This window comes from Erithacus rubecula (genome assembly GCF_903797595.1).
Source record: "Erithacus rubecula genome assembly, chromosome: 14".
In the NCBI taxonomy this organism is placed as follows: domain Eukaryota; kingdom Metazoa; phylum Chordata; class Aves; order Passeriformes; family Muscicapidae; genus Erithacus; species Erithacus rubecula.
Window position 1 is genome coordinate 18,380,195 of NC_136666.1, and position 20,839 is coordinate 18,401,033.

A 20,839-nucleotide genomic window follows, 5' to 3' on the forward strand; every position below is an offset into this window, starting at 1 on the left:
GATCATTCCCATGGTGGGATCTGGCTTCATTCCCGTGGTGGGATCTGGGATCATTCCCTTGGTGGGATCTGGGATAATTCCCGTGGTGGGATCTGGGATCATTCCCGTGGTGGGATCTGGGATCATTCCCATGGTGGGATCTTGGGATCATTCCCGTGGTGGGATCTGGGATCATTCCTGGGGGATGCACCCGGAGCTTGCCGGGCTCAGCACGTTGGACAATCCCAGGGTTGCTGGAATTTGCCCGGAGCACAGGGACCAGCACCAGATCCCGTTGGTTTTTCCTGGAGATCCCAGTTCCTGGAATTCCCGGCGTTCCCAGTGCGGGTCAGTCCTGTCCCTGTCCCGCGTTCCCCGCTGTCATTCCTGATTATTTATGCTCCCACGGGATAGTGATGGAATAAAATCTTTTCAGGATACCAGAAATGTGTCCCCACTTTTCCTTCTCCATCCAGGGGCTCTGTGGGAGGGGGGAATTCCAAGGAAAATTCTGGATCAGGGAGGAGGGAGTAGCTGAAGATGGATCCAGGAATCCAGAATGGATCCTCATCCCAAAATTCCCATTTAGGATCCAACTCATTCCAGAGGGAGCTCCTTGTTCCCAGCCTGGCAAAACCAGGAGAGGATTTTCCAGAATTCTCCAGTTTTCCTGGGATAATCCCCCAGATCCTCCCCCATTCCCAAGGGAAAAAATATTCCAGGAGCTTCACTCAACCCAACCTCTCCCTGGGCTTCATCCAAAAGATTTTAAGGTGCTAAAAATCCAGGAATTCCTGGTTTTCCAGTGCTGCAATTCCTTCTTTTTAGGGAGCCAAAGGTGCTAAAAAGATCCAGGATTTCCCCACTTTTCCAGAGCTGCACTTCTTTGTTTTCCCAGAAAGAATTCCAGAGGCAGGATTTGTATCAAAAGCTTTATTGAAATTCCTCAAAGCCAAACAGACAAAAACTCCAAAGGTGGCTCTGCTGGGCCCCCAAATTCCCAAAAAAACCTGGAGCCGCTGGATTTCTACACACGGAAGCTTTCCTAGGAAATCCAAGTCACTTCCAAAGGGATTTTTTTCCTGCAGGATCTGTACATTCCCCAAGGATTTTCTGGGTTTTTTTTTGCCTCCCACAAGGTAAGAAAATACAATTTTCAGGAATTTCCATGGAATTTCAGGCATTTCTCCTGGAATTCCTGGTTTTCTGGGTGGAAAATTTGGGATTTTCCAAGCGGTTTTTCCTGGATTAGGGGTGGAAATTCCAAAGGGAGCTGATTGGGAAGGGAGGGGAGGAGTTGGTTTATTCCAAGGTTGGGCAATTTGGGATATTTTTTATAAAGATTCCCATTGTTTTTTTCATGCCTGCCATTTCCAGGGATTTGGCTGGGCTGGAGCCACGAAAATTCCCAAAGATTCCCCCCAAAAATTCCCCTAAAAACCCAAAAAATCCCCCCAAAAATAAAAAAGCAATTCCCAAAAAAACCTAAAATTCCCTCCCAAATTAAAGGAAAACTGGGAACACACAACACACAGGGATTGCAAAGTCACCAGCTCCGAACCCATCCCGAAAAATCCGACATTCCCAAAAAAAAAACCAATGTTTGGTCACTATTTACAAAGAGGGAATTCCCAAAGTTGGGAAAAGGGGCTGGAAATGGCAGCATTCCCACAAAAAAAAAAAAAAAAACAAAAAACAAACAACCCATGGAGCAAGGCACCATTGCCACCCCAGGGAGGAGGCCTGGCTGCCATTCCTGAAAAAAAATGTGGATTTGGGAATGGCAGAGGTGGGAAAATCCCGGCTCATCCATGGATTTCAACTCGGCTTTCTCCTTGTTTTGCTTCCAAGAATGTCCAAGCTCTGCTCCAAGAATTCCCAGCTCGGTTCCTACTCAACTCTCACAGTTGCAGGGATTCAAGGAAAAGGATCCAAGGAAAAAATTCCCAAAGAATCGGAGGAGGAGCGGCAGTAAAAATAGGATTTTATTCCCTTCCCACCCTCGCTGCTCCCGCTCGGTTCCCACAGCAACGTTACAATCCGGAAAAAAAAACCAAAAAAAAAAAAACCAAAAAAAAAACCAGGAAAAGAAAAGGAAATCCAAAGGGTCGGGAGTGGGAAAAGGGGGAATTCCGGGATAAAAACAGTCAAATCACAAGAGGGAATTTTTTCCAGGGAAAAGCTGCTCAGTCGTCCTCATCCCCCTCATCCTCAGGCTCTCGTTTCCTCTTCTGGCCCTGCTCTTCCTCTGGAAAAAAAAAAAAAAATAAAGAATTCCCATTATTCCAGGAGCCACATTCCTGCTTTTCTGGGAATTCCATTTTCCATGGAACTGAGGTGGTTTTTTCCTTAGGAAAAGTGGGATTGGTTCCATACCAGGCTCCTCCTCGTCCTCCTCGTCGTCCACCTCGCCGTCGTTGTAGCCTTCCTCATCCTCCTGGAATTCCAGGAAAAAACAGGATGGAAATCTGGGATCACACCAGGAGCTTTCCCAAGATCCCATTTTCCAAAGAGGGAATGTCCCTGGAATGTCCTCAGCAAGGATTTCCCAGTATTCCCAGTTTTTATGGAATAGCAGGAGCTGGCACTGAAATCCCAGGGAATGAATCCCCAGGAGCTGGGAATGGGGGAATGTGCCATTCCTGAATTTAGGAAAACTGGATTGGGATTTATGGGAGTGGGAAAAGCTGGATTGATCCAGAGCCTCCAAGGAGGACTGAGGAGGCTCAGGAACATTCCTGAGGGACAGGAGAGCATTTAGGGCTGGAGGAATGGCAAAACAAATTCCTAGAATCCCATTTTCCCTCTTCCAATTCCACTTTCCCCCCCTATAATCCCAGTTTTCCTTCCACAATCACATTTTCCTTCCTCCCATCCCACTTTCCCCTTTCCCATCCCTTTTTCCCTTCAAATCCCATTCTCCCCCCTATAATCCCATTTTTCCTCCAATCCCATTTTCCCCCCATAATCCCATTTCCCTTCAATCCCATTATCCCTTCCAATCCCATTTTTCCCCCCCTCAATCCCATTTTTCCCCTCCAATCCCATCCCCCCATTCCAGACTTCATCCGCCCCAGCACCAAATGAATCCTGGAATTCCTCAAATCCCAAATTTCCTGCCCAGCCCTTCCCAGCCAGATCCAGGAGATTCCCAGGGTGGAATTCCAAGGCTCACCTCCTCCTCTCCACTCACATCCTCCTCCTCCCCTTCCTCCTCCTCTTCCTCCTCCTCCTCATCCTCCACTACCTGAGCGTCGTCGTCGTATTCCTCCTCTGGGAAAACAAAATCCATGGAAAAAGTGGAGGTTTTTCTTTCAATAATTCCACCCAAAAGCTGGGAATCTGAGCAGGGAATTCCTTTGGGATAGCACTGGATTTGGGAGCTGGGGAATCCCAGCTTTTCCAGGAATGGACGAGGCAGAATTTTCCCATGGACACAAAATTCCAGCCTTTGGGGTGATTCCCAAAAGGAAAGCCCCTAAATCCAACCATTCCCAGGAGGCCCTGGAGTGTTTTCCATGTGTTTGGGAGTTTTTGGGAACCTTCCCAGAGTTCCCACTCAGCATTCCTGGGAAAAGTGCACATCCAGCTTTTCTGCTTCTGCTGTGCTGCTGGGATGGGAGAATCCAGCAAATTCCCTGGGATCAGGCAGATCCTCATCCTGGGATGGCTCTGGGGGCAGCCAGGGAAAGGTGGTGCCTACAGCACTGGCATTCCTGGAATTCCAGGCTGTTCCTTCCTCAGAGCTGGGAATTAACTGGAGCTCCCTGGTGTTCTCCATGCACTTCTTTCATGGGGCAGCTCCTGCTTTTTTTTCCATGCCCATGGAAACCCTTTTCCATGAGGATTTCCACAATTCCAGGACACTCCTTCTTATCCATGCTCACTCCTGCCCCCGTAATTCCTTCAGTCCCTTCCTGATCCCACCCCCTCCATTCCCAGATGGAGGAATGGGATTTTCCAGGCCCTGCCACCTCCTCCTCCCCTCATTCTTGCAGGATGCAGGAATTCCATGGAGCACATTCCCTCACCATCCTCATCCTCCTCCTCGTCATCCAGGCCCTCCACGTATCCCTCGATGTCGGAATCCAGCGCCTCCTTGTCGTCCCGCTCTTTCACTAGGGATAAAACTGAGCAAGTTGCTCCTTCAGGCCCTGCCCAGCTCCTTCCCCCCATTCCCTCATTTCTCTGGGACACTCAGATCCTTTCCCTCATTCCCTCAGGACACTGAGATCCTTTCCCTCATTCCTTTGGGACATGCAATTCCTCTCCTTGATTCCTTTCCCTCACTCCCTCAGGACACCGAGGTTCTTTCCCTTATTCCTTTCCCTGATTCCCTCAAAACACCCAGATCCTTCTCCCACCATTTTTTGGGACACTGAGATCCTTCCTCTCGTTCCCTCAGGTCCCTCATTCCCTTTCCCTCACCCCTCCATTCCCTCAGTGTCCTGAGCTCCCTTCCCTCATCAATTCCTCCCCCTCATTCCTTTGGGACACCAAGATCCTTCCCCTCATTCCCTCAGGCCCTTCCCTGATTCCCCCATTCCCTCATTCCTTCCCTCAATTCCTTTAGATCCTTTCCCTCATTCCCTCACAACACCCACGTCCTTCTCCCACCATTTTTTTGAGACACTGACGTCCTTTCTCTCATTCCCTCATTGCTCCAGGTCCTTCCCTTCATTCCCTCATCCCTCCCCTCAATTCCTTCATTGCTTCTCCTCAATTCCCTCAGGTCTTTCCCTCATTCCTTCTCAATTCCCTCAGGTCTTTCCCTCATTTCTTCTCCTCAATTCCCTCAGGTCCTTTCCCTCATTCCTTTGGGACACCAAGATCCTTCCCCCTCATTCCCTCAGGCCCTTCCCTGATTCCCCCATTCCCTCAGGATGCTGAGGCCCTTTCCCTCAGTTCCCTCAGGACACCCAGGTCCTTCTCCCACCATTTTTTGGGACACTGACATCCTTCCTCTCATTCCCTGATTGCTCCATGTCCTTCCCCTTATTCCCTCACTCCTCCCCACATCCCCTCACGTCTTTCCCTTATTCCTCCCCTCAATTCCTTCATTCCCTCCCCTCAATTCCCTTATTCCTTCCCCTCATTCCTCCCCCTCATGTCTTCCCCTCATTCCTCCCCTCAAATCCCTCATTCCTCCCCTCAAATCCCTCATTCCTTCCCCTCATTCCTCCCCTCAATTCCCTCATTCCTTCCCCTCATTCCTCCCTTCAATTCCTTCATTCTTTCCCCTCATTCCTTCCCCTCATTCCTCCCCTCAATTCCCTCATTCCTTCCCCTCATTCCTCCCTTCAATTCCTTCATTCTTTCCCCTCATTCCTTCCCCTCATTCTTCCCTTCAATTCCCTCATTCCTTCCCCTCATTCTTCCCTTCAATTCCTTCATTCCTTCCCCTCATTCTTCCCTTCAATTCCCTCATTCCTTCCCCTCATTCTTCCCTTCAATTCCTTCATTCCCTCCCCTCAATTCCCTCATTCCTTCCCCTCATTCCTCCCCTCAATTCCCTCATTCCTTCCCCTCATTCCCTCCCCTCAATTCCTCATTCCTCCCCCTCATTCCTCCCCTCAATTCCTTCATTCCTTCCCCCTCATTCCTCCCCTCAATTCCTTCATTCCTTCCCCCTCATTCCTCCCCTCAATTCCTTCATTCCTTCCCCCTCACTCCTTCCCCTCAATTCCCTCATTCCCTCCCCTCAATTCCCTCATTCCTTCCCCTCATTCCTCCCCTCAATTCCCTCATTCCTCCCCCTCATTCCCTCCCCTCAATTCCCTCATTCCTCCCCCTCATTCCTCCCCTCAATTCCTTCATTCCTTCCCCCTCATTCCTCCCCTCAATTCCTTCATTCCTTCCCCCTCACTCCTTCCCCTCAATTCCCTCATTCCCTCCCCTCAATTCCCTCATTCCTTCCCCTCATTCCTCCCCTCAATTCCCTCATTCCCTCCCTCATTCCCTCCCCCATTCCCTCCCCTCAATTCCCTCATTCCTTCCCCTCATCCCTCCCCTCAATTCCCTCATTCCTTCCCCTCACCCCCTCAGGTCTTCCCTCATTCCCTCCCCTCCATTCCCCCCATCCTGCCCTCACCATCCTCATCCTCCTCCTCGTCCTCCAGCCCCTCCACGTATCCCTCAGCGTCCGAGTCTGGCGCTTCCTTGTCGTCGCGGTCGTAGCCGTCCAGGTACGTCAGCTGCGGCAGCAGCTTGAACACGTTTTCTCTGTAATCGTTCAAGTTGGTCACCTCACAGTTGAACAGGTCTAAGCTCTTCAGGTTTTCCAACTTTTTCTGGGGGAAAAAAAAGGGATTCGAATGGTTTGATGGTGTAGGAATTCCCTACAAAGGTGAGGATGTCACGGGGAATGCGGTCAAGGGATTGCCGGGGGGGGTTTGGGCTCCCTGGAAATGGTAGGTATGGAAAAAAAAAATGGAATCGCTATAAAAAAATATCCCAAATTGTCTGATCTTGGAATAAATCAACTCCTCACCCCTTTTCCAATCAGCTCTCTCTGGAATTTCCACCCCTATTCCAGGAAAAACTGCTTGGAAAACCCCATTTTCATTTGGGATGGGAAAGGCTCTCCCTGGAGTTCTGCAGTTTCCAAATCCAAAGGAATAACTGATGGCCAGGGAATGATCCCAAAAGAATTCTTGCAGGAATGGAGCATTTGGACATAAGAACTTGGCTAAGAGAGGTTTAATCATGGAACTATTTTTGTTAGATTACGGAAAATGAAAAAAAACCACATGGAAATGGAATAGGAATTTCATTTCTGGTGGTTTTGTTGAATTTTTTTAGGGTGAAAAAGTCTGCAGTGCCCACAGAACTTGGAAACCCTAAAAATAAAATCCAAAAGAATTGAGAATTTGTATCAAGGCTTATCCATGAATAAGAACTATCAATCTTAGGAATATCCATTCAGGAAAAAGACCAGGATATGAGAAAACTGGGAGCACTTCTGCATGAGTTGAACAGCTCTGCCTTTTCCAGGTGCTGCTCCTGGAAGGCTTTAATGGGAATCGCTGTGGCTGGAGGTGGATCCGGAGCCTGTGGAATGCTGGGAATTCCCGCCGGGAATCGGGAGCCCGGCCCGGCAGCCACTAGAGGGAAGCAGCGGCTCACAGGGAACGGGACAGGGATCGGTTTGGGATGCAGCCCGATCCCGGAGCTGCCCGGGGTTTTGGGAAGGAATGAGGGGGAAAAGCTCCTCATCCCTGGAGTGACAGCGCCTGGAAATGCCCAAGGCCAGGCTTGGGACAATCTGGGATAGAGGAAGGAGTTACAAAGGTTTGGAAGAGGATGAATCTAATTCCTTGGAGCAAAGACTCCCCAGGATTTGGGATACAGGGAGCAGGAATAAGTGGGATTTTGGGAAGGAAGAATCTGGCACAGATTCCAAAAGTGACATTCCCTAGAAGTCCCCAAGGCCCAGCTTGGGACAACCTGGAATAGAGGAAGGAATTGTACAGGTTTGGAATGGGATGAATCCCATTTCTTGGAGCAAACCCCCCCCAGGATTTGGGATACAGGGAGCAGGAATAACTGGGATTTTGGGAAGGAAGAATCTGGCACAGATTCCAAAAGTGACATTCCCTGAAAGTGCCCAAGGTTGGGCTTAAAGCAACCTGGGATGGCAGAACAAATTCCAAGGGTTTGGAATGGGATAAATCCCATTCTTGGGAGCAAAAACTCCCCAGGATTTGGGATACAGGGGGCAGGAATAACTGGGATTTTGGGAAGGAAGAATCTGGCAGAGACTCCAGGAATGACATTGCCTGTAAGCACCCAAAGCCTGGCTTGGGACAACCAAGGAATTCCAAGGGTTTGGAATGGGATGAATCCCATTCCTGGGAGCAATCCCAACTCACCAGAGGTTCTATTGTCCCGAGATCTTTAATTTTGTTGCCACTTAGGTTTAGGTGCGTGAGGTTCGGACACTTCTCTGCCAACACTTCCAGGCCTCCTGAGATTCTGTTGTCGCTCAGCTCGAGCTGCAAAGGCCCAAAAAACACCCTCAAAAATCCCATCCCAAAAACTTCTCCACAGGTGGAGAAGGGGGAAAAAGGAGGGATTTACCTTCTTAAGTTTGTTTAACTTTGGTAAGTTTGCGACTGAGGTTAAGCCGACGTTGATTGTGCTGAGGAATTCCAGCTCCTCAAACTCATCCGTGAGGCCCTCGATTTTCCCTTCAAACGACCTGCAGTTGTCCAGAACGAGCTCTTTCACCTGGAAAGGGAAGAAATCCAGGGATAACATAAGGAATTCCAGGGAATTGGGAAGAATCAGGAGGTTTCCAGCAGAGAAATTCAGGAGTTTGGGGTTGGGTTGAGAAGAGAGTCAAGGTCGAGGCAGCTCCAACAAAATTCCCAAAATAAACTCCCAAACTGCACATTGGGGTGAAATTCAGATAAAAAACATCCCCAAAATAAGGAATATTAATGGATCTTTTCCCTCAATGCTGTTAAATGATCAGGATTCTCCAGAGGAGGCATTTGGGATAAATAGTTTTTCCCCTCATGATCTCCACACACACTCGGAGTTCCTGTCAAAAAAAAAAAAGTTGGAAAAATTGCAATGGAGGTGAATCCTCCTTTATCTGTGTCCCTGCTCTGTTATCCCATCCCAGCACCCCCAGACATGGAGCCAGGAGAGCTTGGGATCCTCACTGGGAAGCTCCAGGTGGGTTTTGCCTCAGAGGAATTTGGGAATTCCTCAGGGGAATGGGAATGGAACCAAGGGAATGGGCTCAGAGCTCACACTGAAGGACAAACAGCACAGCCCTGATCCAGGAGGTGGGATATCCCTGAAAAACAGGGAATTGGACAAAAAACCAGTGGATCAGACAAAAATTCCCTCAGGTGTAGAGCAGAGATTTAAGGCTGAGCTGGAAATAATCTTGGACATCAAGGAAAACTCTTTATCATGAAGGCAAATGACCCAACTGCCTGTTTTTCCCTTTTTTTTTAGAATCTTGGAATGTTTTGGGTTGGAAGGCACTTTAAAGATCATCAACTTCTCCATAGAATTTTTTAGGGAAGGTTTTTTCCTTCTTGCTCTTTAAGAAGTTTGGTGCACAAATGCCATATTCCCTTCTTCCCTGTTCCCAGCACTGGGAAAAGGCACAAATCCAACAAATCCATGGAAAAAAGCTCCTGGAATGCAAGAGGCTGAGTTTGGATGAGTTCAGAGATAGTTTGGGAAGAGCAGAGCACATTCCCAAGCCTTCCCAAGAGCAACATCATGTTGGTGGTAACTCCAGAATGGAAACAACAGCATTCCAAACAAAATTCCAGGATGGCTCCATGTCCTAGGAATGGCCAAGGAAATCCAGGCGTGCCAAAGGAGGAGGAAGTGGATTTGTGGGATTTTTCCCAACACCCCACAGCTCTCTGTCTTCCATGGCACATTCCCTTCCCATAAAATCTCAGAATTTCAAGGAGAAGCTTTGGGAGAGGCTTTCCACAGCACTTCTAACGGGGAACTTTTCCAAGGATTTGTCTCCCCAAAATTCCAACCGGAGATGAGAAATTCAGGGAATTCCTCATTCTAATCCCACCTGGAATGTGACCAACAGAATCTTGGATGAGCTTCCTACTCAATCCTGGGATTACCAGAGCAACTCCAATGAGCCAATTCCTGCTCCAAGATCATCCCCGAGCTCAAGAACCTCATTAAAATAATTAATTAATGACATTCCAATCAGTCCACGATCCAACCCCACAGCAGCTCCAAGCAATCCCATTCCCAGTGGGAAACAGGGAAGGATTCCATGGAATATCCCCCAGCAGCTGCTCTGGCCACAGCTCAGGAGCTGTTCCAGGTTTTTTTTTCCAGAGCCCTTGGAATTGTGCCCAGGGCAGGGAGGGCAGCAGGTGCCATGGCCTCTGGGGATTCCCATCCCATGGGATTCCCATTCCAGGGGGATCCTCACCTGCTGCTGCTGCTCAGGAATGAGGAGATGACCTGGAGCAGGATCCCATTCCACAGGGAAGGGAGAATTCCCAAGGTTTCCCATCCTTTCCCTGCCCTGGGATAAGCAGTGGATGGAATTCCTTGGGATTTGGGATATGGATAAAGCCCCCCAGGGTTTTTTTGGGAATATCCAATATGGGATTAAGTGATTCCTGAGGAAACCCACAATCCTTGGGAACACATTCTTTCACTCCAGCTCATCCTAAGTGGAATTCCCAACTGGAATCAAAGAATCCTTGGAAAACACCACTAAAGAACCCAGCCACTGATCCAATCCCATCACTTTTCCAGGGTTAAACCTTCCCTGGAAATACCAAATTCCCACTGGGAATATCTGAGATGGGATAAATTGATTTCCAACACCGAGTCATCCATGAGCATCTCCTGGCCAGGAAAGTGCTGGGAAGAGAATCCCAAAAATCCTGAGGAAGGGAGAGATGGTGCTGGAAAAGAGCCACAAAACAATTCCCAGGAAATCCAGCAGCCAAATTCCATGGAAATCCTGGGAATCATCCAGCCCAAAGAATCCCACAGCAGAGGCAGGGAAGGGTGTGATGAACATGGATACTGGCATCAGGATTCCATTAGCACAGATAGAAGCAAGCCCAGGAATTTTCTAGGATTTCTCCAAGCTCCAGTTTATGGGAATTCCCCCTATCCAAGAAATATTTTCCCTTCAACTGGACTCCAAACTCATCCTAAAAATCAGATCAGAATTCCACCTCTGCTGCAACTTCATTGGAAAAATCCCACCAAGAATTGAAAAATCCCGCCAAGAATTGAAATTTCCTTGGAAAAATCCCACCAAGAATTGAAATTTCCTTGGAAAAATCCCACCAAGAATTGAAATTTCCTTGGAAAAATCCCGCCAAGAATTGAAAAATCCCACCAAGAATTGAAATTTCCTTGGAAAAATCCCGCCAAGAATTGAAAAATCCCACCAAGAATTGAAATTTCCTTGGAAAAATCCCACCAAGAATTGAAAAATCCCACCAAGAATTTAAATTTCCTTGGAAAAATGCCACCAAGAATTGAAATTTCCTTGGAAAAATCCCACCAAGAATTGAAAAATCCCACCAAGAATTGAAATTTCCTTGGAAAAATCCCACCAAGAATTGAAATTTCCTTGGAAAAATGCCACCAAGAATTGAAATTTCCTTGGAAAAATCCCACCAAGAATTGAAAAATCCCACCAAGAATTGAAAAATCCCACCAAGAATTGAAATTTCCTTGGAAAAATCCCACCAAGAATTGAAACTTCCTTGGAAAAATCCCACCAAGAATTGAAATTTCCTTGGAAAAATCCCATCAAGAATTTAAATTTCCTTGGGAAAATCCCACCAAGAATTTAAATTTCCCTGGAAAAATCCCACCAAGAATTTAAATTTCCCTGGAAAAATCCCACCAAGAATTGAAAATCCCACCAAGAATTGAAATTTCCTTGGAAAAATCCCACCAAGAATTGAAACTTCCTTGGAAAAATCCCACCAAGAATTTAAATTTCCCTGGAAAAATCCCACCAAGAATTTAAATTTCCCTGGAAAAATCCCACCAAGAATTGAAACTTCCTTGGAAAAATCCCATCAAGAATTGAAAGTGTTTTTTTTTTCCCCATTTTTCCACTTTTTCGTTATTCTTTTAAGATTTGGGTTTTGCCTTCTGAGAATTCCTATTTTTTTTTTTTTTTTTTAATTCCAAAGTTTCTGGTGGAAATTGGGGCTGATCAAGGAATTTTTCCCATAATAAATCAAATTTTCAGCCTAATTTTAACCCCTCACCCACCCCTGCTTCCCAATATTTGGATTTTCCTCTGGATTTTCCCATGGGAATGAAGAGGAAAAGTGCCAAAACCTGCCCAGGTGAACACTTCCTGAAGGAAATTACCAGCAATTAATTAATTATAACTAAAATTATATTAATGAGAGAAATAAAATCATCATTTTGCTGTCATTCATAAATTTAATGAGATAAAAAGTGGGAATATCTGGGGGAAAAAAAGTCCAAAAACTCCCAATCTTACAGCATTAACATCCACATTATTCCTGACACTGAATTAATATAAATAATAAAGGGAAAATTAAGAAGTTAAACTACAGAAATGAGATTGAGGAAGGAATTTCTCCACAGAATCCACCTGAGGTTATTTTTAGGATGATTTATTAATCAGGATGTGACTTTCTGGGATTATCCAATAGAAAAGCCCAGAATTCCATGGAAAAAAAAAAAAAAAAAGAGATCCACGTGGAAATTATACCAAAGAAGCTCAGGAAAAAAAGCACAAAACTCCATCCACATCCAAAGATTTAATTCTGATTTCAGGAGAAATTAAATCAAAAAAGCAGCACAAAATTTAAAGAAATTCCCAAAACTCAGGGGGGTTTTCCCAGGATTTCTTGATATTCCACGTAAAATTGGGAAATAATACAGACACTCAAAAGTAACAATTCCCAAATTCATCCCGCCCACCCAAAAGTTCCTAAAATCCAGGAATAAATGACTTTGGCATCAATATTCCTTCCAAATCTCAATTCCGGAGGGTGGAATTAGCAGGATTTTCCTTTAATATTTTAAAGGAACAAAATCCATCCCACAAACTTCATTCCCTAAGAAACACGTGCACACAGCTGACAACACAACAACATTCCCAACTGGAATTTCCACCTCTCTGCCTAAAAGAAACGCTGGAAAATCGGGATTTAGAACATTTTGGGGGGACCAAAGCATCAAATTCCCTGAAAATTCCAAGGAAAATGAAGCAGAGAAAGGAAATTATCCCGATTTTCCAGCTCCTTGCTGCCCATTCCCAGCCCTGAGGAGCAGGGAATTCCCTCCAGCTCCGAGTTTTCCCAACTTTTTTTGGCGTCAGGCAAAAGTGAGCGAAAACAGCACAAAATCCAAGCATGGAAAAGAGGAGGAAATTGAGTTTATCCCTTTCGGAGGCTGTTTTGAAACAGCGTTTAAAATGGGGAAGAAACCTCCAGCAACGAGGGCGGTGAGGCGAAATGGGGGCAAAACCGAGCAAAAATAGAAAATTGTTTTTTTTTAAAAATCGTGAAAAAATAATGAAAAAAAAAAAAAAACCAACCAAAAACAAATGAGGGAAAACCAGGGGAAAAAATAGGATGAAAAGGAGCAAAACAGTTCCCAAGCCCATCGCTGCCTCCCCACAGGGCCCTGCCCAGGAAGGAGGCGGATTCCCCGCTCCGCACCCGGGGGAACCGCGGGGCTCCCCCGCCCTCCTTCGTACCTCCCTGAAAATTCACCAAAAGCCGATTTTTAGAAACGCTTTTTTAAAAAAAATATTTATGGGTTTTTTGGTTGTTTTTTTTTTTAACCCCAACGCGTCCCTCACGAATCTCCTCCCGCCCCGCGGCCGGCGACAAAATGGCAGCGCCGCCCGTCATGTCGGGAGGGCTCCGCCGCAACCTCCGCAGCGCCTCAGCCCCGGCGCCAGCGGGGCTCCCTCACGGCCCCGCGGGGCCGCCCGCGGCCGAGGCGGCGGCGGCGGCGGCGGGAGGAGGAGGAGGAGGAGGCGGCGGCCGTGAGGGGAAGGCGGGGAGGGGGGGGCAGCACAGAACATGGCGCCGCGTCCTACTTGCGCTGCGGCGCTGCCCCGCTCGCCTCACGGAGCCCCCCGGCCATGGCGGTTGCTCGCCGTTGAGTCTCCCCCCGCCACCTCCTCCCTTTCGCCGTCCTCCTCCTCCTCTTCCTCCTCCTGCTCGCCCAGGAGTTTTTAAACTTTAAAGCGCAGCTTCCGCCGCTCCGCGCCCGCCTTTGTCCCCCCCCCCCACCCGCCCCCCCGCCTCTCTCTTTCCCCGGAGCACACCGCGCTCGGTTCGGCCGCCGCGTCCCGCCGCGCTGCCCGCTGAGGTACGTTCGCCCCCAGCTCTCCCCCTTCCCGCAGCCTCCGGCGGCTCGGGCCACGCGGCGGGGCCGGGGCTCGGTGAAGCCTCCCCGGGCAGCGCTGAGGGCCCGGCGGGGCGGGGGGGAACGAGGGGAAGGGGCTTCCCCGCCGCGGGTTCGCGCCCCGCCTGCCCCCGGCCACCTCCCGCCCACTCTTTTTTGGGGTGGTTTTTCCTAATTTTCGTTTCTTTCCCTACCCTCCCCCTCGTTATTTTCTTGCTTGTTTCGGGGTTTTGTTGGGGTTTTTTGTTGATTTTTTTTTTTTTTTTTTTTTTTTTTTTTTGTCCTGCCAAAGTTTTTCGCCGTCCCCCGTTTATTCCGCCAGACGCGGAACAACAACCTGAAGTCCGGCCCCGGGGGAAGGAAGGGGGGGAAAAGGGGGAAGAAGGAAAAACACGCACACACATCCAGCCTTTTTGTGCGTGTGTGGGGATGGAGGGGGTGGAGAGTGCGTTGATTTCTTCCAATATTATTTTTTATTATTCTTATGATTATTAAGATTATTATTCAACGCTCGCGCTACCGGCAGCGATGCCCCATCGCCCGCAAAAGAAAAAAAAACAACAACAACAACAACAGGGGGGGAAAAAAAAAAACCCAAACCAAACCCAACCAACGCTAAGCGTCGGTTTCAAAATTCTTTCCTTTTATCTTCTCAGCATCTGGAGAGAGGGAGAGAGAGAGAGAAAGGGCGCGTTCATGAGGACTACAAAGTTACAAATATGGCTCCCCAGTCTCTCTTGCCTGATCACTGCAAAGAAATGAAGACGCACTTTAAACTAAACCATTCGCAACTCACTCGCAGTCCCTGCCTGCCTCTCCCTAGCCCAGCACCCTGCACAAATATTTGCCAACTAAACACGCCGAGAGAGAGAGCAGCGAGCAACTTATTTTTTATTTAATGCACGGCCAGCCCCTCTCCGAGGCATCGCAGCCCGGCACGGGCAGGAGCAGCCCCGGGGAGCCCCCGAGCGTCCCCGGAGCGCCCAAAGCGGGGGGCACAGCCCCCCACACACACAGGTAGGCACCTCAAGGGCAGCAGCGGCCCCGCCAACACCTGGCACGCTCCACCCCGCCAAAAAGGAAAAAAAAAAAAAAAAAAAAAAAAAAAATTAACCGTGGGATGCCTTTTTATTATTCTCGTCATTAGCGTTATTAGCATTAATTTTTTTTTTTTTTTTTTTTTTTTTTTGGGCATTGCATTGCTTACATCTGAGGGCGTCCTGTTCCGCAGCTCTAAGTGGATCCTTTTCTTCATGTCCATGTCCGTGGCTGGCGGCAGGCGCGGAGGGTGCGCGGCTCGGCTGGCGCAGTGACCCCGTGCAGAGCCCCCCGATCGCGGGGCGCGGAGGGACTCGGGCTCGCCCAGCGCCGCTCGGAAGCCCGAGCGCAGCACCGCGGCGCGCACTAACCTGATAACCGCGGGGGCGGGCGCTCCGGGGGCTCCGCCGGGATCGACAGCGCCATCGGCCAATCGCAGCGCCGCGCTGCCGCGTCTCAGCCAATCAGCGGCGCGAGGCGCGGCGGAAGCCAATGGGGGAGCGGCAGTGCCGGGCAGGGGGACAGCCCGGCGCCGAGCCCAGGCTCATTCCGCGCCGCCGCCTGATGGGGACGGAGCGACCGCGGCTTCGCCGCGCCGGGCACGGTGCGCGCTGCGCCCGCCGCCCGCCCGAGCCTGGGGGAGGCGTCGGCTCGGGGAGCGGCGGCCAAAGCGGAGCCGCCCGGCCAGGGGCGAGCAGCCAGGAGGGAGGGAAAGGTGCGGAGCGAGGCACGGCAATGGCGCGGGCAATGGCGCGGGCCCCGGCGGCGGGGGGCGGGCGGCGGGCGGAGCGAGCGAGGAATGGAGGGAGGGGCGGCGGCGCTGAGGGGAGGGAGAGCGGCCGGGCCGCCCTCACAGGGGTCCCCGCGGCCGGAGCCGCCTCAGCGGGCTGGGAGCGGCTCAGGAGGGGAATACCGGGAATACCGGGAATACCGGGAAGGGGCTGAGGGCACGGGGAGCTGCCGGGCCGCCCTCACAGGGATCCGCACGGCCGGGGCGAGCTCCGGAGGGGAAAGGAAAACGCAAAAGGAATGAAAGGAAAAAGCAAAGGCGGGAGGATCCCCGCGGGAAGGTCCCTGAGGGGCAACAGGGCCCAGCTGTGCTGAGGTGGAGCAAGGCCAGGAATCCTTCAGGTGCCAGGATTATTTTTTTGTTTTTCCTTGGAATGCCAGCACGAGGGGGATGGATTCAGGCTGGAAAAGAGCAGGGTGAGGTGGGATATGGGGAATTCCTGGAATTCCCAGAGAAACTGGGGCTGCTCCATCCGCAGGGGACAGCGGGGAGGTGTGGAAAGTCCTTTCCGATTCAAATCCCAGGAATTCTGAAGGAAAACGGGACACTCCAAGCACAGCAGAATAGGGATGGGAATGCTGGAGAAGAGAAGGATCTAAGGAATCCTCAGAGCTTTTTCCAGGAGAGCTGGGCAGGGATTGGGATTGGGATGGAGGGACAGGACACACATTCCCTGGAATTCCATCCCTGGAGGGATTGGAGCAGCCTGGGATAAAGGGAATGATCCCATCCCAAAGCATTCCCTGCTCTGCATTCTTTTCCAGCTGCTGCTGGGTGAGGATCCAAACCCTCTTTTCCAAGGATTTTGGGATTTCCAAACTCTTCCCATCAGCTGGAGCAGAACTCAGGTAAAAAGTGGTTTTATTCCTTCAAAAATTCCCATTTATCCCTTCCTGCTTTTCCTGGACTTGACCAGCTTTCCCTGGAAAATACAGGGCTGGAAAATCCCAAAGAGCTGTTGGAAAACGTCAAGGGAATGCTGAAAATCCTTCAAAAAAAAATCCTTGGAAAACTTGATTTTATCCACATGTTTTTACAGGGCAGGATGGAGATAAAGTCTCAGCTGTGAGCATGGAAAAATTCCAGGAATGTGGATGAAAACAGCAGGAATTCCATTGGGAATGGGATGGGAAAAGCTGGATCTAAATCGAGGTAAAAATTCCAATTTTAGGAAAATATTTGGATATTTGGGGTGGAATTTTGGGATTGGCTGAGAAATCCTTGATTGGAATGAATATTCCTTTTTTTTTTTAATATTTGGGATTTGGGAATGAGGCAAAATTTGATTTGAGCTCTGTTTAATTTCTCCTTTCCAGATGTGGCCAGAGGTGACTCCTGGGCTGAATCTTCAGGAATTTTTCATGGAATTTGTGCTCCTGGTGCTGCTGGAAACCTTTGGAAAAGAACTTTTCTCCTGGAAAAAAAAATTCCTGGGACAAGTTGGGATTCAAAAGGAATTTCTGGGAATCCAGAGCTGCTTTTATCTTTGTTTTTTTCCAAAGAAAAATGTGGATTTTGTTTGTGTGAAGGTGCTGAAAATTCCTTTTTCTTTCATTATTCAGTGAATTTATTTCCATTTCCAAGCTAAAATTCCATGTTTAAAGCTGTTTGTGCCTTTGTTTGTATTCCAAGAGGTTGGGAATTAAAGAAAAAAAAAAGGAATTATAATTTTGGGAATAAATTTAAAAGGATATTTTTCCAGGTTAAAACTTTCCCTCTGTGATTTTTAATTCCTGGGGTTTTTTTTTTCTGGTTTGTTTAAGGAATTTGGAATTTATAGGGTTGGTTTTTAATGGGAATTGTTGGGATTTTTCCTGGTTTGGTTTTATCAGGAATCTGGGATTTATGGGATTGGTTTTTAGCAGAAATTTGAGGTTTTTTTCCCTTGTTTTTAATAGGAATTTTTAATGGAATTCGTGGGATTTTCCCTGTTTATTTTTAAGAGGAATTTTAATTTGTGGGATTGGTTTTTTACCAGGAATTTTTAATGGAATTCCTGGGATTTTTCCTTGTTTATTATACCAGGAAATTTGAAATTAGTGGTATTTGTTTTTAAGGGGAATTTTTAATGGAATTTGTGGAATTTTTCCTTGTTTATTTTTACCAGGAATTTTGAATTTAGGGAATTATTCCTTGTTAATTTTTAACAGGAATTTCTGGAGTTTTTGTCTTTGTTAAATTTTTACCAAGAATTTCCAATTTCTGGGATTTTTTTTTCCTTGTTTCTTTTACCAGGAATTTTGAATTTATGGGATTAAGTTTTACCAGGAATTTTTAATGTAATTCTTGTGATTCTTCCTTGTTTATTTTTATCAGGAATTTTTAATTTGTGGGGTCATTTTTTTACCAGGAATTTTGAAATTCTTGAAATTTCTTTTTAATGGAATTTGTGGAATTTTTCTTGGCTGTTTTTTCAGGAATTTTGAATTCATGAGATTGGTTTTTACCAGGAATTTTGAATGGAATTCCTGATTTTTTTTTTCCTTGTTTATTTCACCATGAATTCTCAATTTCTGGGATATTTCCTTGCTTGTTTTTATTATGAATTAATTGATTTTTTAACAGGAATTTGGGGGATTTTTTCCTTGTTTATTTTTCCTTTCTTTTCCCAACATTCCTCCCTAAATTCCTTGGGAATTCTCCTTTTCCTGCCCCACATTCCCATGGAAAATCCCTGGGAAAACACCCTTGGCATTCCATAGGAATTTCCAATTTGTGGTTGAACCCCTTAAATTTGGAATTTTTGCAGCATTCCAAGGGAAAAAAAGTGGGAAAAAATCCCATTTAAAAAATGAGGAAAAGCTGATTTGAAGGTAAAAAATAAAGAAAAAAAATTCTGGGATGGCTCCAAAATTCCCTAAAATTAATATTATTTAAAAAATAATATTAAATGTAATTTTTTTTCCTGGGAAAATTAATGGGATAATTGGAATATTCCAAGATTTTATTGGCCTGGATCAATTGGTGAGTTTGGTAAAATTCCCCCAAAAAACACAGGATGAGTTAAAAATCCAAGGAATTCTGAGATAATCCAGAATTTAAGGAAAATGGGTGGGGAAATGGAATAATTTTGAGGTAGAACCCACAGTTTTTTGGGAATTAAATCAGTTTAGATGTGGGAAAGGCTGGAAAATCCTGAATTTTGGGGGAATTTTTGCAGAAATCCATGAGGGGGATGAGGAAAAAAAATGGGAAAAAAAAAAAAAAATTTACAGATCCCTGAAAAATTTGTGAGGAAAAATTTTTTTTGGGGGGATAAAATCTTCCAGGGAATTCCAGGAAATTGAAGGATAAAAAAGATTTTGGAAGTGAGCTGAGAAAAGGGAAAAACTGGGAATGGCAGAATTCCAAGGAATTTCCTGGAGGAGAATCCTTTTTTTTTTTTTTTTTTTTTTTTTTTTTAATTGATGAAGCCAAAATTCCCAAAAATTCAAAAAGATTCCAAGGGAACAAAAAATTTGGGAATTCTGCTCAAATCCTGGCAGTTTGGGATGGATCCAGAGGGTTTTGGTTTTTTTTTTTCTGGCTGTTTTTCCAGGAATTCCACTCTTGAGTTTTTCCTTTTGGGAAATTTCCCCATTCCCACCTTTTTTTCAGGGATAAATCCCATGGGAATGTTGGGATAAAGAAATGGAGATCCTGGGAAAAGGCTGGATTTGGGATGGAAAAAAATGGATTAGGGAGAAAAACTGGATTTGGGGTGAGGTAAAAAACTGGATTTGGGATGGGGAAAAACTGGATTTGGGGTGAGGTAAAAAACTGGATTTGGGATGGGGAAAAAACTGGATTTGGGATGGAAAAAACTGGATTTGGGATGGGGAAAAAACTGGATTTGAGATGGGACAGGGCTGGATTTGGGATGGAAAAAAGTGGATTAGGGATAGGGAGGAAAACTGAATTTGGGATGGGGAAAAAGCTGGATTTGGGGTGAGGAAAAAACTGGATTTGGGATGGAAAAAAAATGGATTAGGGATAGGGAGAAAAATTGGATTTGGGGTGAGGAAAAAGTTGAATTTAGGATTGGACAGGGCTGGATTTGGGATGGGGAAAAGATGGATTTGGGATGGGGAAAAACTGGATTTAGGATTGGACAGGGCTGGATTTGGAATGGGGGAAAAACTGGATTTGGGATGGGGAGAAAAACTGGATTTGGGGTGAGGAAAAAGTTGAATTTCAAATTGGACAGGGCTGGATTTGGGATGGAATAAAGGTGATTTTGGGATTCTAGGATTAGGGATAGGGAGCAAAGCTGGATTTGGGCTGGGACAGGGGTGAGGAAAAATCAGAATTTGGGATGGGACGGGGCTGGATTTAATCCAGTTTATCCCAAGATGCTGGGGATATTTGGAATTTTCGGGATCCAGTTTAGTGCTCCTCCCGGTTATTCCCAATGGGATCCGGGGGTCTGGCTGCTGCTGGAATGTGGGAATCAGGAATATTTCATCTGCTCCTGACATTCCCATGGCAACCCCATCCCAGCCAGATTTCCTCCAGAGGGAATAAAAGGCTGGAAGCTGGAAAAGACATTCCCGGCGTGTTCCTGACGGGCAGGAATTGGGGATCGGAGCCCGAGAGCGGCGGCTCCGGGTGGATTTGGCAGGAAAACAATTCCCGAGGGATGGATTGGCACAGGGAACTGCCAAAGGGATCAACAGCAGCTGGAAAAAACCAGCATTGGGATGGGCGGGATCTGGGAAAGCAGGGCCAATGGCAATCAGGTGGGAGGGGGGATTTGGGATTTATTCCAGAGGGAAATCCCGGCTGGATCCCTCAGAACGCCGAGGGTTGTCCCGGGATTTCCCTTTGGAGTCTCCACGGCTCCTTTGGAGGTGAATGGGAAAGGTGGGAGATGGGAAAAGGCTCCTGGAAGTTGCATTTTCCTTTGGATCCTGGGGAAATCTGGGATGTTGGGGAGTGCTGATGGATTTTATGGAGTCTGGGGGATTGGAGGGAACTTGGAGGGAATGGGATTGGGAATGGAGGGAATGAGAATGAGAGAAAGGGAATGGGAATGGGAGAGGAGGGAATGGGATTGGGAATTGAGGGAATGGGATTGGGAATTGAGGGAATGGGAATAGGAGAGGAGGGAATGGGATTGGAAATTGAGGGAATGAGAATGAGAGAAAGGGAATGGGATTGGGAATTGAGGGA

The 20,839-nt window shown here is 47.3% G+C and overlaps 1 protein-coding gene and 1 long non-coding RNA gene across 5 annotated transcripts; one reads left to right on the forward strand and one right to left on the reverse strand.

Annotated features, from left to right (window-relative positions):
• Nucleotides 1-897: 897 nt before the first annotated feature.
• ANP32A (acidic nuclear phosphoprotein 32 family member A) lies at nt 898-15,613 on the reverse strand. Of its 4 annotated transcripts, none has more exons than XM_079317859.1 (8): nt 15,068-15,613; nt 8,059-8,208; nt 7,851-7,973; nt 6,071-6,269; nt 4,011-4,097; nt 3,155-3,252; nt 2,356-2,416; nt 898-2,227 (listed from the first exon to the last, which is right to left on the reverse strand). In XM_079317859.1, exons 1-8 carry the CDS (start codon nt 15,119-15,121, stop codon nt 2,166-2,168), a joined length of 834 nt encoding a protein of 277 aa, XP_079173985.1. In that variant the 5' UTR covers nt 15,122-15,613; the 3' UTR covers nt 898-2,165. The 4 variants fall into 4 exon arrangements, with proteins under 4 accessions (XP_079173985.1, XP_079173984.1, XP_079173986.1 ...); XM_079317858.1 differs by having other exon boundaries at nt 4,011-4,109; XM_079317860.1 differs by lacking the exon at nt 4,011-4,097.
• An 827-nt stretch (nt 15,614-16,440) lies between these two features.
• LOC306807869 lies at nt 16,441-17,397 on the forward strand. Its single transcript, XR_013775843.1, has 3 exons — nt 16,441-16,536; nt 16,728-16,840; nt 17,005-17,397. It is a non-coding gene; the product is annotated as an uncharacterized lncRNA (long non-coding RNA).
• Nucleotides 17,398-20,839: the final 3,442 nt, after the last annotated feature.

Bases quoted from the DNA above. Each gene is read 5' to 3' on its own strand.
- ANP32A (XM_079317858.1), bottom strand. From the start codon at position 15,121: ATGGACATGAAGAAAAGGATCCACTTAGAGCTGCGGAACAGGACGCCC. The intron at 8,209-15,067 runs GTAAGCAATGCA...TTCCCTTTCCAG, and splicing joins GGAACAGGACGCCCTCAGAT to GTGAAAGAGCTCGTTCTGGA. The intron at 7,974-8,058 runs GTAAATCCCTCC...GGGCCTTTGCAG, and splicing joins AGTTAAACAAACTTAAGAAG to CTCGAGCTGAGCGACAACAG.